The 16,779-nt window shown below is 48.0% G+C and overlaps 2 protein-coding genes across 4 annotated transcripts in view; one reads left to right on the top strand and one right to left on the bottom strand.

Moving 5' to 3' along the window:
* Positions 1–13,675, top strand: part of Sla2 (Src-like-adaptor 2) — a 26,924-nt gene extending 13,249 nt beyond the window's left edge. For 2 of the 3 annotated variants that reach the window (XM_063284392.1, XM_063284391.1), the window contains 3 exons: positions 4,239–4,388; positions 5,033–5,165; positions 5,778–13,675. In XM_063284392.1, the coding sequence (XP_063140462.1) occupies positions 4,239–4,388; positions 5,033–5,165; positions 5,778–5,898 (404 nt within the window). In that variant the 3' untranslated portion in view covers positions 5,899–13,675. The remainder of the gene's footprint in view (positions 1–4,238; positions 4,389–5,032; positions 5,166–5,777) is intronic. The other variant, NM_001172118.1, reaches the window with a different exon arrangement.
* Positions 6,768–16,779, bottom strand: Rab5if (RAB5 interacting factor). Its single transcript, NM_001013922.1, has 4 exons — positions 16,511–16,779; positions 14,708–14,811; positions 8,066–8,195; positions 6,768–7,286 (listed from the first exon to the last, which is right to left on the bottom strand). Exons 1-4 carry the CDS (start codon positions 16,622–16,624, stop codon positions 7,245–7,247), a joined length of 390 nt encoding a protein of 129 aa, NP_001013944.1. The 5' UTR covers positions 16,625–16,779; the 3' UTR covers positions 6,768–7,244.

The following is a 16,779-nucleotide window of genomic DNA, read 5'->3' as shown; positions in this document are numbered from 1 at the left end:
CCGCATCCCTGAGCTCCCAAGACCACCCACGCTCTCAGCCACCCCCCATATCATATCAGAGTTCCCTTAGCTTACCTGGTCATGATCTAGGCCTGGGGAGCAGCAGGCTTGAGTTGACCCAGAGTGTTGCTTTATGAAGGAGGTCCTAAAAACTACACAGGCCACAGGACTGCTCCAGAGAGCCGTGCCAGTATGAGTGACAGTTTCCAACAAGTATCATTCCTCCACTCTCCTGCTGTCACCTTGTGCCAGCTTTGTGCTGGATACGGTACGGGAGACTAGTGGAGACGTAGTTCCTCCACCCAGGGGCTCAGCACTGCCCGATATAGGTGGTAAGCACTTCTCCAATACTGGCAGAGTCAGACTCCCACGCTGTGCTCCCAGGCTCCAGTTACAGATGGCACGGCCTAGGGTCCGTCAGCAATTAAACCAGTGGCTTTCAACCTTCCTAACACTGGGACCCTTTAATACAGTTCCTGTGGTGATGATCCCCAACCATAAAATTATTTTCATTACTACTTCCTAACTCAAACTTTGCTAGTTATGAACTGTAATGTAAATTGTTTTTAGAGACAGAAGTTTGCCAAAGGAGTCATCATCCCCAGGTTAAGAACCAACAGGTCAAGAATGGCTTTAAACCATTGGCTCCTGGAAGCCTCAGAGCAGGACATACGGGAAGAGTTTGCTAGGCGTTTCCAACAGGAAGATCCCGATGGCGCCCCTCGCTTCCCCAGAGGTCCCGGCATGTAAAGCCGAGCACACCTCCACTGCCTTTGGTCTGGTAGGTCCTTCTCTAGGACTTCTGCCTGTGTCCTCTAGTTCCACTGCCCACCAGGTACTCTGAGGACATGTGTTCCCCTATTTCTCCCCTGGGACCATCCTTCGTGGTCCAAGCAATCATCTCCTCCCCCACCATCACTCTTTTGAGACTTCCACAACATCAGAGCAGTGCTCCCCTGCAGCTGCGGCGAACTGGCTTCTTGTAACAAAACTGGAAGTTGTACTTTTTTTTTTTCATTTCTTTTCTTTCTTTTTCGGAGCTGGGGACCGAACCCAGGGCCTTGTGCTTGCTAGGCAAGCGCTCTACCACTGAGCTAAATCCCCAACCCCTGGAAGTTGTACTTTAAGAGAAGAACATAGGAGCTCATCCTCTAATGAGGGCTCAACCCTGGTGAGGAGATGGCCGGGCAGAGAGCGCATCCCTCACACCTACGCTTGCGCCTGTGCAGTGTCTGGCATTGTAGCAGGGGCTGAGAGATGAATGAGTCGAGTCTGCCTGGGTAAGCAGGATGGAAAAGCTGGAAAAGACGGCCTTCCAGACGGGAAGGTGAGGGCTGCTTAATATCAGACTACCAAGGGCAGACCCAACCTTGCCTCCCATACCACCAGCTCCTTCATATCCACTCCGGCAGCTGGGCCTGCCTGTGTGCACCTTAGCACTCTACCCTCACGAGGGTCTACCTCTGGGAGGGTCCCATGGCCAGTAGGGGGCAGATGTTCAATGGTTTCTACAAGAAATGCAAGGGTAGGGGCTGGGGATTTAGCTCAGTGGTAGAGCGCTTACCTAGGAAGCGCAAGGCCCTGGGTTCGGTCCCCAGCTCTGGAAAAAAAAAAAAAAAAAGAAATGCAAGGGTAGTAAGTCTTCAAGAATCCCACTATAATACCAGCACGGGAGGCATAGGCATGGCAGTCACAGTTCAAGGCCAGATTCAGTTTTATGATGAGCCTGTCAAAAAATAAAAAAAATAAAACAACAACAAAAACAACCAAGTAGGACACTGAAGATCCAATGTATCAAAAGCTAGATTCCAGCCACAATCTCAATGGCAGAGTGGACAGTGAACATTTGTCACTGTCATACTTACGTGTCACAAGGAAACCAGAAACCAGAGCTAGGGTGTGGCTGTGGGGTAAAGTATGCCTTGAGGAAGTGTGGCCTGCGTGGCTGGAGTAGATCAAGGAGAGGTCAGATTCTGCAAAGCCTTTCAAAGGTGAGGATTTTGACTATAAATGCGACAGGGAGGGCTCCAAAGAGGAGTGGCCTACGTTGTAGGTGACAAGCAGGAAGTGGAAAACCACCACGTGGAAAACGGTCACAGCTCTGTCTGGTTGAGAGGAAGTCAGATTCCTGGTGTGCTCTGAATATAGCCAGGAGGGCCCTGCCGACAGGCTAACTTTTGGTGCTGTGTCAAAAATCACAGGGCTCAGAGGGAAAAAGGTTTGTCTTGGCTCCTTGTTTGATAGTTGGCTGCTGGCAGTCGCCTAGCCCAGTCATTTGCCTTATGGTGAAGTAACGTGGTGGAGAAAAGGCGCTTGCTTTGTAGCAGCCAGAGAACAGAAAAGCTTGCTGGGAGAAGTCTAAGCCTTCATGATCCCATTACCACCCAAAGGCCTCACGTCTGAACACTACTGCCCTAGTGCCAGGCCTTCACCTCGGGGGCTTTGGGAAGGCATTCCAGGTCCAAATCAAGACAGTGTGAGAGGAAGCAGTCAGTGACTCCAGAGTTTGGAGCTCAGGGATGGACGGCTATGAAGATGGGAAGTTGGCAGGATATCCCAGAACCATCCTTAGGAAGACTTCTTTCTTTAGAAGGCAGGTGTGCAACGTGCAGGAGAGAGAAGGGTCTGCAGAGAAGGGTGTCTTAGTGTTCTACTGCTGTGAAGGGGCGCCGTGACCGTGGCAACTCTTACTAAAGGAAAGTGTTTAACTGGCGCTGGCTTCCAAGTTCAGAGGATTTGTACATCATTGTCATGGTGGGAAGGAAGCATGTAGCACGGAGGCAGATGTGATGCTGGAGAGGTAGCCGAGAGTTCTACATCCGGGTCAGCAGGGAAGAGAGACACTGGGCCTGGCTTAAACATCTGAGACCTCATAGTGACACTTCCTTCAACAAGGCCATAACTAGCCCAACAAGCACACCTTGTAACAGTGCCATTCCCTAATGACCACACATTCAAATATGAGACCTTGGGGACCATCCATATTCAAACCACCACAAAGGAACAGCAGGAACATAGAGGCAGAGTACGGACAATACTTAGGGGTGCTCGCCGCGTGCCAGAGTTCACTACCTGAATGCTCACAGTGTGGAGATCAGGATAATTAACCCCCTTCACTCCTTTAATCCCAGCACTAGAAAGGCAGAAGCAGACAGATCTTTGAGTTCAAGGCCAGCTTGGTCTACAGACAAAGTTCCAGGACAGCCAGAGCTACACAGAGAAACACTGTCTCCAAAAAAAAAAAAAAAAAAAAAAAAAAAAACAAACCTGTGTGCCAGATGGTGCGCCTTAGCAACAGGGCTGCTGGGTGTGGGTAGAGTGTGGCTCCATGAGAGACTGAAACCTAGGCAGTCTGATTTATAAAACAGGTGTCATAGAACTGGGAGAATGCAGTTCCTCAGGAATGGCTAAAGTTTTCATTTTAGAGACAGTCTCACTATGCAGCCCCACCCCACCTAGACCGCAGTATATCAACTAGGCTGGCCTTGAGCCACTGCCTCTCTCCACAACCTTGCCGAGTGAATGTCCCCTGCAGCCCCCGATGCCGGTTTTGAAGTTGCTGAGTTAGGCAGAGTGACTCCGTGACTTGTTGCTTCTTTCGAGACAGTCTGGTCTCAGATAGCTCAGGTTGGCTTCAAATTTACCATGTAGTCAAGAAGGGCCTTGAACTCTACTCTCCTGCTTCCACCCTCCGAGTCCTTGGGTTATAGGAGTGTCCCAGCACACTCTGCTCCATACTTAGCATTGTGTTCTGTGTAAGGCATTGTTCTACTCTGTACGAGGTAGTGGGGAATTTCCTAACACAAAGTAGTGTGCACACTAGGCCAACGCTTTACCACCGAGTACCTCTGCACTTTATTGTGCTCTGGGGCCCAAACAGGCTGTGAGTGTGGTATCTATGAAGAGCTCTGCTCCGTGTGAAGGTATAACTCAACTGTTAACACCAAACTTTCCATGACTTTCTCTCTGGCCATAGTGACATCTACTTACTTTCTCATTCCAACCCTGCAGCACCTGAGTCTTTATCCACACAATCAACATTTAATGCTCACCCACACCTCACCTGTTCCAAGGAGCACAGAATCCTATCCATTACAACTAACAGTCTTCGGCCTGCCTTAGACTCCAGCATCCTCCTGAAGACTGGGCTGTGGCTATTGCTTTCTCCTTCTTCCAACCTAGGCAGGGCTGGGTCTCTAGCAGGACCTCAGAGCCACTCTGGACCCTTTCCTCCTCAGGCTGCTATTCCCTGTCCATCCGCCTCAGTCGCCCTGCTTCTTGGGACCGGATCAGACACTACAGGATACAGCGTCTTGACAATGGCTGGCTGTACATCTCACCTCGCCTCACCTTCCCCTCACTCCACGCCCTGGTGGAACATTACTCTGGTATGGCTAACATTTTGCCTCCACTGCAGACTGGATGAGGGGGCCTAGGAGGTAGCCAGTTGTGCCCCTGGATGCTTGGCCTGCTGGAGGAGCTATAGGCAGAGGAGGCGTCTCCTCTCCATCCTTACACAGCCCTTGTACTGAGATTTGGGTGGAAGCTGCCTCTGTCCCATGCTGACAAAGTCCTACAGGCCAACTGTGAGCTTGGCCAGAATCTCCCAGGCAACAGTGCTTCCAAATCAATGTTCCCCTGATGCTGGGTTCTTCCCATAGGAGCCAGACTGTGCTGTCCCTGGGCGCAATGCGGTCACTAGCATTTCTGGTGTCAAGGAGACAAAGGGAATACCTTATTGGCAGTGTGTGTGTGTGTGTGTGGTGTGTGTGTGTAAGGGGGACACCTCTTGAGAAAGTTGACTTGGGGTTTCCTACAAGGTGGTTCTGCACAGTAGATATGATGGATGTCAGCCTGACCACTCCCTACTTGGTCTTCTCAGTTTTACCCTGAACTAAGTATCCATAACTTTGCCCCAGATGACCTCTTAACATCTCAGCCTTTATGTGACCCATAGCTTGAGACTTCGCTTCTTTTTACTTTTTGGCGACCATGCCCTCAATGTGCCATTGGGTTTGGATCTCTTCCATAGAGCTAGCAGATGGCATCTGCTGTGCCCTCAGGGAGCCCTGTGTCCTGCAGAAGCTTGGGCCACTACCTGGCAAAGATACACCTCTACCTGTGACTGTGCCAACGTCATCACTGAATTGGAAAAAGCTAGACAGGTAAGGGGGATATTTGGAACATAAAGGCAGAATAAGAAATAGACTCACGGGCTGGAGAGATGGCTCAGTGGTTAAGAGCACTGACTGCTCTTCCAGAGGTCCTGAGTTCAAATCCCAGCAACCACATGGTGGCTCACAACCATCTGTAATGAATCTGATGCCCTCTTCTGGTACCATTGTTCTCTTATACATAAAATAAATAGTTAAAAAAAAAAAAAAAGAAAGAAAGAAAGAAAGGGGTTAGGGATTTAGCTCAGTGGTAGAGCGCTTGCCTAACAAGTGCAAGGCCCTGGGTTCGGTCCCCAGCTCCGAAAAAAAGAAAAAAGAAAAAGAAAAAGAAAAAAGAAATAGACTCACAACCCATAATGGGTCTGCTACATTCAGGGACACTTCTAGAATCCAGCCCAACAATGCCAAGGGAAAGGGAGGCCCGGAACTCAGGGAAGCCAGGGTAGAGTGGGTGGGTGAGCACGGTCCAGAATGTGGTCAATGGAGTAAGATCAGTTAAGGGATGAGGAGCCTGAGTTTGTCAGTGACGTGGTGCTGTTCAGGGTAGTGATCTGTGGCAAGCATGGGGAAGTGACTCCTTTCCCTGCTTTTCCCCGTCCACAGGAGCCTCCTGTGTTTGGACGCACCTGCCAGTGGGGAGGCGTCTCTTCTCAGTGAGGGCCTCCGGGAGTCCCTCAGCTCCTACATCAGCCTGACTGAGGAGACCGCCTTGGACGATGCCTAGTCCTGAAGCTGGAAGCTAAAGGGAACCAAGGCAGTGGCACCTACAACTCTAACTTGGCTGACCCTGACAAAGCTCCCCAGAGGCAAGGCTGTGAAAGCAGACGGTGGGGGTGGGGACACACATTCAGGGCCTCACCTGGACCTTCTGATAAGCCTGGATCTTCTTCCAAGGCCTCATCCCTGCCTATAAGTTCTAGTCTGTGTGCAGCGCAGTTCAAAGCAGGGCCAGGCCTGTACGGAGAGCAAGAGACTTCTGAGGTCTGGTAAGTCACTTCCTGAGAGGAATGTCCAGTACAACAGCTAACCAGCCCTACTAAAATGGAGAGAGATCCTCACTACCATAGAGAGAAAAAATATTAGGGAAATCCACAAGTCTCATTCAGCATGCAAACACATCTGAGACAGTAGAATGGTCGGATTGCAAAAACAAGCAGACCCCTTGATGGCTTTACCACAGCAGACCACCTAACTCCCACACCACAGGAAGACTGATAATCCAGACCTTCCCCTGATCGCCCAAGTCCTTTCAGCCAAGCTCAAGCGTTCACCCAAACTCTCCCAGGTCTTCCCTGTACACCAGTCCTGCCACCTGCTGGTCAAACACAAAATGACACCGTTTAAATCTCAATCTAGACCCCTCACCTAAGTGCTGGGTCAGGACATCAGGTGGTGGACCCTCTCTGAAATGCCAAAACCAAGGCAATAACCTTCACCAACTCCAGCCAAAAGAGAGAATCTGGCTGCTACTGCTGCTGTGGGAGGAGGGGGAAGAAGGAAGAAAGCAGGGGCCATGCTACACACTCCTCCTAGGTTCTGAGGGTATGGTCAGTAGGTAAGCAAGGCTTTAGTTTGCGAGGCATGCCAACACACTTTCAGTTAAAGATTTGTTTATTCAAGTATCTGAAAACATCCTACAATGGAACTTAGTAGATGGCTGCTTGTATTGTACCATGGACCACGCACATGGTGTTTTCAGAAGACTTGAGATGCAGTGATGTTTAAAAACTGTACACCTGACGGAGAACCAAGGAAGACAATGTTTCATCCGGATCCAGAGGCGCATCAGATTCAACAGCAGCTCCACTTGGCAAACAGCTGTTACATGATGGTATCCAAGGACAGATTGTTGACAATGGACAAACTCAGAAATGCTTCCCCAAAGGTGGATGGTTCTTTAAAAAGTTTCACAACCCTTGCAGGAAAACACTGATGCCCAACACGCTGATTCTAAGTCCAGGAGACTGGGTCTTCTCGGTTCCACACAGCAGGAGTGCCCCAATAAGCATGTATCTGTGCTGTAATAAAAGGGTCCTTTGGACTGGACAGAAGGGACGGGAGCAAATGCCATCAGTCATAGTGGATGGCAGTGTAAAAGATGATCCAAATGACCTACGGGAGACACAAGCAATATTCATGTCGTCACGGATGGTTAATGCAGGCCCCTCCCCCACGTGAAGATGGCAATACACAACTCTGAGGTCTTTAGGATGTTCACAAATCCCAAACCATCCAAGAAAAGGTCTGTTCCATGGTCACTTACTTCCCATCTCTCTCCCTTCAAGTACTGGCAACCATTAACCTACTTTCTGCCTCATGGCCTTGTGTATTTTGGATATTTTACTAAGGGGAGCCATGTAGCCTTTTATGTCTAGATTCTTCCATTTGGCATAATGTTTTCAAGGTTCACCTATACTGCAGGACCACAGACAATTATTTTACTGTATGGCTAGAAGACACTTTACACTTCGGATGACAGCCATGTGAGTGGTTTACTTCTCCCTATTATGAATAATGGATATGTTTCATATGCACATATCTACATTCTTGGCTTTTTCCTTTCTTTTGAGGATAAGGTCTCTATGTATAGCTCAGTCTGAACTCAAATTTGTAATTCACTTGCTGGGGTTACAATTGTGAACAGCCACATCCAGCTCCAAAAATATGTACCAAAACATTTCCCAGTTTCTAACACGTAGTTAACAGTGGGCCCTGGATTTGCACAACTGTACAGCACCCTAGACCACATCTTTTGGAGGATTCTGCTTGAGAGGCCACTGAAAAGAACAGTAGCCTAACCACATAGCACAGGTCAACTAGTGTTTTCTCTGAGTGACCTGACATCCCGTAAGATGAACAGGAACAGTTGTAAGACTACCAGCTGCACATACCATGAACAAGGCAAATGACGTCATAAACCCTTCTTTGGTGAGCTCCCATGTACCACCATACTCTTCCTCGTCGATCTGTAGGTAGTTGCTGAAGTAGAGATACAGGACTCCTGCATTGATCAGGCAGAATCTGGAGTGAGGGGGAAAAACACCAAACACAGACTGTAAGCTCCGAGGCCACAGGTTCTTTCCCTCACCCCACCATGTTCAGTTTATTCTTTGTGTGCTGTCTCCCCACCCTGCCCAAGCAGGAGCTGACCCTCAGAAGTTCCAAGCTTAGGAAGACAGGCCCAGTCTGTCTACTTCATCACCATGAGAGTTAGGGTAAGTCTTTCCAGAGGGGCTGCAGCTCATGCATAGAAAACAGGGGGACTCTGATAGTTATTAGGGCTGGAGGAGTGAAGGAAATAACACATGAAAATGTCTAGACCTTAAGTGGAGCTGCCTATCCAACTAAGCTGGAGATTTAAGGAAGGAACAACTAGTCTTAGCCGAAAGTGTGAAACAAAACATTTAAAGCAGGGAGCAGGGGTCTCAATGGCAGAACACTTGTCTAGCACACTCAACTTTGAGTTCCAATCCTAGCACTGACCCAATTCTCCAATCTACCTTTTTTGTTGTTGTTGTTGTTGTTGAAATAGGGTCTCACTATGTAGCCTTGGCTGGCCTGGAAATCTATGTGTAGACCAAGCTGACCTCAAGCTCATAAGAGGTCTCTACCTCCCGAGTGCTGGGATTAAGAAGCACACCACTACACTCGCTCATTCTCCAGTTAAAACACACAGAATTTCTCTCCGCCTCCTTGAAGAAATCAATGGCTGTTAATGCCACCCTAAACAAGACCTAAACCAGTCATGAGTCTCAACGAAGCTCCAGCTGAAGGCTGGTCAGGGGACAGACAGTTAATTGCTTTTGGCCTAATAAAGCAAATAAAAACACTGTCTGCTCTCTGCATCAATTCCCAAGAGCGGGCCATTTATGAACTTCTACTGCTTGCTACTGACTCAGTGAAGAGGTAAACCGGATACCTTTGCCTCCAGGTTGTCATCTACTAGGGGCTAGGAACAGCAATGGGAATGGAGTCCACCCTGATGACTTATGACGCCCATTCCCACCCCCAGGGAAGCCTCTGACCCAGGATGTATTGAGCTGATGCAGAAATTGAACACAATGAACAGAAAGGATGGGGTGGGGGGTGAGTGAGTGTGGGATGATGCAGGGACTGCTTCCAAGGAGTGAAACAGACTGGTGTAAGAAGTACACTGGTGTTTGGTGGAATCACTGGTATCCTGTGGGCAGTGGCTGAGGTGAGGGTGGGGTGTACAGGCTTCACAGGTTTGGTTTGTGGCTAGGGGTAGAATGGGTTTCTCATGAGTAGAGGGAAGGACCAGAAGTGGGAAAGTCTGCTTTACATCTGCTACTCATGTCCATGTCTCAGGACTGGAGAGCAAATGTGTCTTGGGGGTAAGCATGTGGCTGAAGAGGTAAGAGACAAAGGCATTTTAAACCCAATGCCTGTGAGTGTAACAGTTCTTGGATTTCAAAGAAACAAGGCTTTTGAGTATACTGTAGCCACACCCTCATCTTCTGCCAGAAATCTTGGCATCTGGCCACCGCCTATCCCCTAAAGGGCCTTTATTTTGGACAGGCTGGCTTAACGGTTCTAGCTGGAGACTGAGAGTGAAAAGCTTAGATAATAAGCTAGCTCTGGAAATGATCACCCTTGTCTGTAATCCAATACCTGGGAGACTGAGGCAAGAAAGACTGCTGAATTTCAAGGGCAGTCTCGGCTAGAATAAGACTGTCTTTAAAAACCAAAAGTGAAAAGGGGCTGGGGAGATGGCTCAGTGGTTAAGAGCATTGGCTGCTCTTTCAGAGGTCCTGAGTTCAATTCCCAGCAACCATATGGTGGCTCACAGCCATATATAACTAATTTCATGGGATCAGATGACCTTTTCTGATAAAAAACATCTAATACATAAAATAGACAACTCTCTGAAAGAAGCTGGTGATGGTGCTGCAGGCCTTTAATCCCAGAGGCATCTGGATTTCTGTGAGTTCCAGGGCATCGAAGGCCACACAGAGGAACCCTGTCATGAGGCTGGGGTGGGTTTGGAATAGCCAAACCAGATTAGCCCACAGTGACAATAAGCTGATGTGGAGAAGTAAGTCATAGTAAGTGGGTTGACAAGGAAAAAGCTGACACAGGCACTTCCTTTCAGAGGTAATACACGATGCAGACAGAGGCCACAGAAATAAAGGCATTAAATCTATGGTAAGTGAGGTTAGAGGCAGGGGTGAGAAAGCCCTAGAAGGGCCTCCTCCTGACTGTGTTTCAAGGATGAGTATCGCTCTATCTAAATGAGGAAGAGTCACACAGCATGTAAACCCAGTATCTGAGGGGTAAACAAATTAATAGTTCAAGGTCATTCTTGTATTGGGGAGGATGAGGAAGATTAAGTCCAAGGTCAGCCTGCATAATACAGTGAGCCCCTGTCCACTGCAGTAAACAACAAAAGGGTCAGTGAGAGGCTCATGGTTAAGGCCAAGCCTGCCAACCTGAGTTCAATTCACATGGTGGACAACACTGACTCCAAGTTATCTTCTTACTTCTACATGGATGGGTATCCCCTTCACACACACAAAATAAATCCATGTAGTATATACACAGAAATTAAACAGTTTAAAAAGTTAAGCATTAACTGAGCAGTGAACCTATGCTGAGCTGAGACCCAGGGGTGGGTCGTCAATGCAATATCTTAGTAGACAGAAGAGTTATGAGCCAGTACTCGGGCAAATTACAGAACAGGAAGCATGACTTTACTGTAGCTGACCGCCACAACAGAATGAAATAAAGCAAGACAGGAGCTGGACAGGGCAGCTAAACTAGAGAGGGAAATTCACTAGAAACCAGCCCCAGGAGGTCAACCCTAAAGCAAAGGAAACTGGGGGGGGAGGGGTACAGAGAAATAACAAATCAGAGTTCTTGGCCTTTCCAAAGCAGAGGAGAGTGCCAACCCAGAGGAAGTCAGGGTTTGTCCTGGGTGAGAAACTGGCTATAGTGACAGTGTGGGACTGAATCCCAGAAACGGGCAACTCTGGCACAATGGCCCCACACACTGGCTGAGTCAGTACAAAGTGCATTCAGTTTCTTGTTCTCTCAGCCACATCTTACCACTTTTTGTAAATCTACTCACGTGATAATAGCAGTGGACTGACTCACGGCATGCCTGATGAACTGGTCTCCATTTAGCAAGTTACTCATTCATCCCATTTAATTCACCTGTCACTCACTCCTTGTGCCCATTTTGCTGATGAGGAAACTGATCTCAGGTAAGTCCAAGATTATATAGCTTCAAAGCAGTAGACCTAGACCTTAAACACAGTTCTCTCTGAAGGTTTTAAGGGCTGTTTGCACACAGGAGAAGAGCAATGAACTACTCTGGTATTGTCAGATCTTCCCAGACAGCATGTCTTCAGAGAAATCCTTTCAGAATCCCATGCCTTTGGTCCCAGCACTAGGGAGGCAGAAGCACATGGATCTCTGTGACTTCAAAATCAGCCAGGTCTACAAAGTGAGTTCCAGGCATCCAGAGTTACAGTTAAGTCACCATCTCAAAAAAGGAACCATAACAAAATCTTACAAAAGGGCCTCAGTGGAGCAAAGGTCCCTGCTGGCCCAAGCTCAACCTCACATGGTGAAAGGAGAGAACCAACACCTTAAGTTGTTCTGATTGCCATGAAAACTAATAAAAAACCAGTATTTTTAATGTTTTAAGAGATGTAGAGATACCTTAGTGGTTAAGAACACTAGTTCTATAAACATGAGGATCTGAGTTCAAATCCCCACCACTCACATAAAGCCCAGTCTTGGCAACATGTTTGTTATTCCAGTTTTGGGAGCTGCAGACAAGCAGATCTTGGGAGCTCACTGGCAAGCCAGCCTAACGGGATGGTGAGCTACCGGTTCAGTGAGACCCTGTCTCAAGGCAACATCGCACAGAGCAGCAAAGGAAGGCACCCGGCATCCTATTCCGGCCTCTGTATGCATATACATTGCATACTCATGTGCATGTACCATGCAGCTAAGAAAAAAACAGTCTTGTAAGATCTGATGGGTGGGGGAGCTCTGAACTAGCACCCTCTCTCCCTTACACTGGTGGCTCTGGAGGATGAGAACTCCTCTGGCCTTTAGACAGCTCCTCGTCCTCTGGCACTGTTCTCTGCCTTTTCATTTAGCTCAAGTAAGGTAATAACATTCTGTCCTTACACCTCATCCACGGAAGAAGAGCTGTATGAAACCTAGGCCCAATATCTTGTCACCCCTAACATGTTTTAGGCATCCAACATGAATCCTTAATGGTTTCCTTATATAATGCCTGCTCAGTATAAAAAAAATGTAGGACACCTTTTTGGTTAGGAGGCACAGAGTTGTAGGTCCCCCTTTCTCAGTGTTTGTGTGGTTTCAGTTATTCACCGTCAATCATGGACCAATGGGAAATTCCACAAACAAACATGTACCATGCATGCAGGCTGTGTGAAATCTGCTGCCCTGCTTCATGGCAGCATCCCTCCATTTACACTGTAGACTATCCTGCCTGTCAGTCAATGGTGACTTGGTTATCACAACCTGTGACAGTGTCAGTGCTTGTGCTCAAACAACCCTGGCTCTACTTAGTAACAGCCTCAAAATAAAGCGATCCTAGCAATCTGGATACACTAGAAACGCCATTAAGTACTTCTGCAGATATCTAACATTATCACTGGCCGAAGTAGTGTATGACAATTAGGTATTTTGAGACAAAGAGAACCATGTAATTTTATTACACAGTTTACATTGTTATAGTTGGTTTTTCCATTTGTTTTCATTTTTTTAGAGACAAGGTTTCTCTGTGTAACAGTCCTGGCTGTCCTGGAACTGACTTTGTAGGCCAGGCTGTCCTGGAATTCAGAGATCTGCTTGCTTCTACCTCTCGAGTGGCTGGGATGGAAGGTGTGTGCCACCTTGCCAGCTACAGTTGTTATTTTATTAGTTACCGCTGTTAATCTCTCACGATGCTTTATTTGTGATTTGTTAAAATGGTTTTCTGAAAGTTGTCCTTCATATCCTTGGCTGACTGGCCAGGAACTCACTATGCAGTCCAGCTGGTCTCAAACTCACGGCGAGCCTCCTGTCTCATGCCCGTTAAGTACAGAGATTACAGGCATGCACCATCATGTCTAAAGCTTCACTTACAATTTAAACTTTCTTGGAGATATGCAATTGGTTGTGGGTATCCACTGAGGGTCTTAGAATAGATCGTCAACAAGAGGGACTACTATATATATTTTTTGGATTACTACTGTCCAAAAATTATCCAACTCTATTTCTGAAACTCACTTCTCCCTCTCTAAAGAACTAATAAGAGAGTGGAGAGATGGCTCAATGGCTCAGTGGTTAAGAGCACTGACTGCTCTTCCAGAGGACCTGGGTTCAATTCTCAGAACCTACATGGCAGCTCACAACTGTCTAAGTCCAAGATCTGACCTCATCACGCAACACATGCAGGCAGAACACCAATGCACATTTAAAGAAGAAGGAAAAAAAAAAAAAAAAAAAAAAACCAGAAAGAGACACCATCAGCCCTCAACCAACCAGCATGGCTTTCCATGGGCAGGGGTGAGAAAGCAGGAGAGTACGCACTTTTATTCCTTTTGTGAAAAGAGAAAAGACAAGACTCCTTCCTCACTTCTGTAAGCGCTTTCTCACATTTTTTTTTTCTTTTTTTTCAGAGCTGGGGACCGAACCCAGGGCCTTGCGCTCGCTAGGCAAGTGCTCTACCACTGAGCTAAATCTCCAACCTGCTTTCTCACATTTCAAGTTTAGGATTTTCCTATTCCTCTAAGTGCAGTTTCACCAGCACAGACTTGCTTTCACTAACTGGCTAACCTGAACCATGAGCAGGTGTCACGAATGTTGTCACTGGCCAGGAGTAAAATAAAATGTGCAAGGCCAAGCCTCCATTTTTAAAATATAGGGACCTAAAAAAAATAACTCCTGCCAAAGCTCAGAACTATTTATCAAGCAAAATACAAAGCATAAAAAAATGGTCAACTACAAAGCTGCTCTACTTCCCAAACTTCCACAAAGGCCACAGTTGTTGGCAATAAGTAATGTAACACTTGCGAGAAGGCACGTAGACCCAGGAATAAACAGATGGGCCCAGTCTTTAAGACAGTAGCCTGACATGAGATGCTCCCAGGCCAAGGAACTAAGGAACACTGCACCAGCCCAGGAGTGCTACACCGACTTCTTTGCTTTAGTAATCAGATGCACACAGTGAAGTCATAAAAGGAAAACAGGGCCTTGACCTGAAAAGAAACCAAGAGCCAACCAAGCACGTTAAGGCATGCCTGTAAACATCAAAAGCACTTGGGAAAAAAGGCAAGAGATTGGGAGATCAAGGGGCAACCTGGGCTACATAAGACCCCTGTTCCTTTAAAAAAATTTTTTTTTAAAATACAAAACAGAAATGAGGCTCCTGAGCATAGTTGCTTGCTCATAACCCCAGCATGTACTAGGCTTAGAACTACTTATCTAAGCTCCAGAGTGAGCTCGTCTCAGACAGACAAAACCATAAGACTGTGATACCCAAGACTTACCCTGCTATTCCCAAGAAGCCTCGCAAGGGCAAAATGCCCCAAATGACACCCAAAACCACAGCGATGATCTGTCGGAACCAGTAGATCACATCTAAAAATTCATCCTATAGAAAAGACACAATGTATGCATTATCTGGAATGGCTACCACAGGACAGCTATAGTGGAAAATCAAACACTTACTAAATATTTCCTACCATCTCATGTAGCCTTGGCTGGCCTGGAATCAGCTGTGTAAACTAGGCTTTAGCTGTGGAGTACTGAATTAAAGTTGTGTACCACTACGTCTAGGTTGGCATGTGGTTCTTCTTTTCCCCAAATTTATTACTCTGTTATGTATGTTTTACCTTAACGTATGCATGTGCACTGTGTATGCACCTCCTGTCTGTCCATGGATACTAGAGGAGACCATTGGATCCCTTAGAACTGGAGTTACAGACCGTTGTAATTCCCCATATGGGTGCTGGGATTGGAGCCCACTCTAAACTGCTGAGGCCTCTCTAGTCCCCATATGTGGTTCTTTTTTGTTCGTTTGTTTTGTTCTCGAGACAGGGTTTCTCTGTGTGGCTCTGGCTGTCTTGGAACTCGTTATGTAGACCAGGCTGGCCTGCAACTCAGAGATCCCCCAGTTCTGCCTCCCAGTGCTCAGATTAAAAGTGTGCACCACCATGGTTGGGGATTTAGCTCAGTGGTAGAGCGCTTGCCTAGGAAGCGCAAGGCCCTGGGTTAGGTCCCCAGCTCCGGGGGGGGGGGGGGGGGGGGGGGAGTGTGCACCACTGCCACCTTGCTCCATATGTTGCTCCTTCTGTCATTTCTTCTACTAAAGTGTTATGGGAAATGTTGTATTTAGACATTAAGTGATTAATTCCAGAGCCTGTACTCTACTAAGAAACTACATGAATGAAACAGTTTTAAAGTGATAGTGGGCACTGTGCTCCTGGCCACAGATAATCCTTACCTGACCAGCTAAGTTCTAGACAGTCTCCAAGGAGAAAAACTATTAACATCAATACCCACCCTTCCTGTACAGTGACTTTTGAGAAAGCCACAGAGGAAGCAAGGTATGGAGTTGGAGAAGTGCTTTAGGCCTTTGCCAACTCATCTAAGTTTCACCCAACAAAAAGCATTCAGGTTTGTGAACTGCCCTGGACTCCAGACACCAGTCCTTGGACCGCGGAAGATAAAAAAAATGACACAGCAGATCACTACAGGTTTTGCAAGAGCTGGGCAGGGCTGGGGGCAGGCCAAGGGCACCTTCAGGAAGTACTCCCCCTTCCATGGCGGAACTGAAGGAAGGAAAGCCCAATTTCAGCAGCCCAAACAACGGAAGGAGCCCAAATATAGCATTCTTTTCAAACCATCTAGAATCAGGCTGCATGGTGACGGTCTTGAAGACCACAGAATGGAGCAAAGTCCACGCTCAGATCCAGCGAGTGCATCTTGAAGTCCCCAACCTCTTCTTACCCATGTCTAGCGACTTTCTTACTAACTCACACCCTCCTAAGGTGGTCTTAGACCCCGCTCTCGAATCATAAAACTCGTAGGGCACGTCGTCTTCTTCATCTAATCCAGCAAGGGCAGAACCACCCCTCCCAATGGCACTTCGGGGATTCCTCACCCGGCACGTGCGCGGTCTTCAGAAGCGCTAACTACTCCAGATCCTGCTGAGCAAACGGCGAAGGATGGTAGGAGCTCCGCTCGCTCCACTACGCGCTGGTAACCCCGCCACCCCACTCCCTGTTCCCACGGCCGCGCCCGGGGCGAGAGAAACCCGACCCCATCCTCCCTCGCCCGGCCTTCCGCACCTTGTCGTCCCAGGCCGCGTCGCTCCGCAGCACCTTGCTCCACACGGACACCTTGAGGGCCCCGTTGGCTAGCTGCGGCTGAGGCGGCTCCTCTTTCCGCCGCCCGCCGCTCATCCTCCCGTCGCGCCGCCCGAGCTGGGCGTGGGGCGCGCGGGCCGAGCCAAAGGGAGTCGGGGTCTGGGATGGCGGGTCTCGGCGCGCGGGGCGGCAGCGACAGTCTAGGCTGTGAGATACCGTGGCACGCCGAGGTTCCGCTCGCTCTGCCAAGC

The sequence above is a fragment of the Rattus norvegicus genome, chromosome 3 (assembly GCF_036323735.1).
Source record: "Rattus norvegicus strain BN/NHsdMcwi chromosome 3, GRCr8, whole genome shotgun sequence".
In the NCBI taxonomy this organism is placed as follows: domain Eukaryota; kingdom Metazoa; phylum Chordata; class Mammalia; order Rodentia; family Muridae; genus Rattus; species Rattus norvegicus.
Note: the sequence above shows the minus strand (reverse complement) of the source record. Positions and strands in the feature narration are given on the sequence as shown.

Bases quoted from the DNA above. Each gene is read 5' to 3' on its own strand.
- Rab5if (NM_001013922.1), bottom strand. From the start codon at position 16,624: ATGAGCGGCGGGCGGCGGAAAGAGGAGCCGCCTCAGCCGCAGCTAGCC. The intron at 14,812-16,510 runs GTGCGGAAGGCC...TCTTTTCTATAG, and splicing joins ACGCGGCCTGGGACGACAAG to GATGAATTTTTAGATGTGAT. The intron at 7,287-8,065 runs GTATGTGCAGCT...TGTCTCCCGTAG, and splicing joins CGTCATTTGCCTTGTTCATG to GTCATTTGGATCATCTTTTA.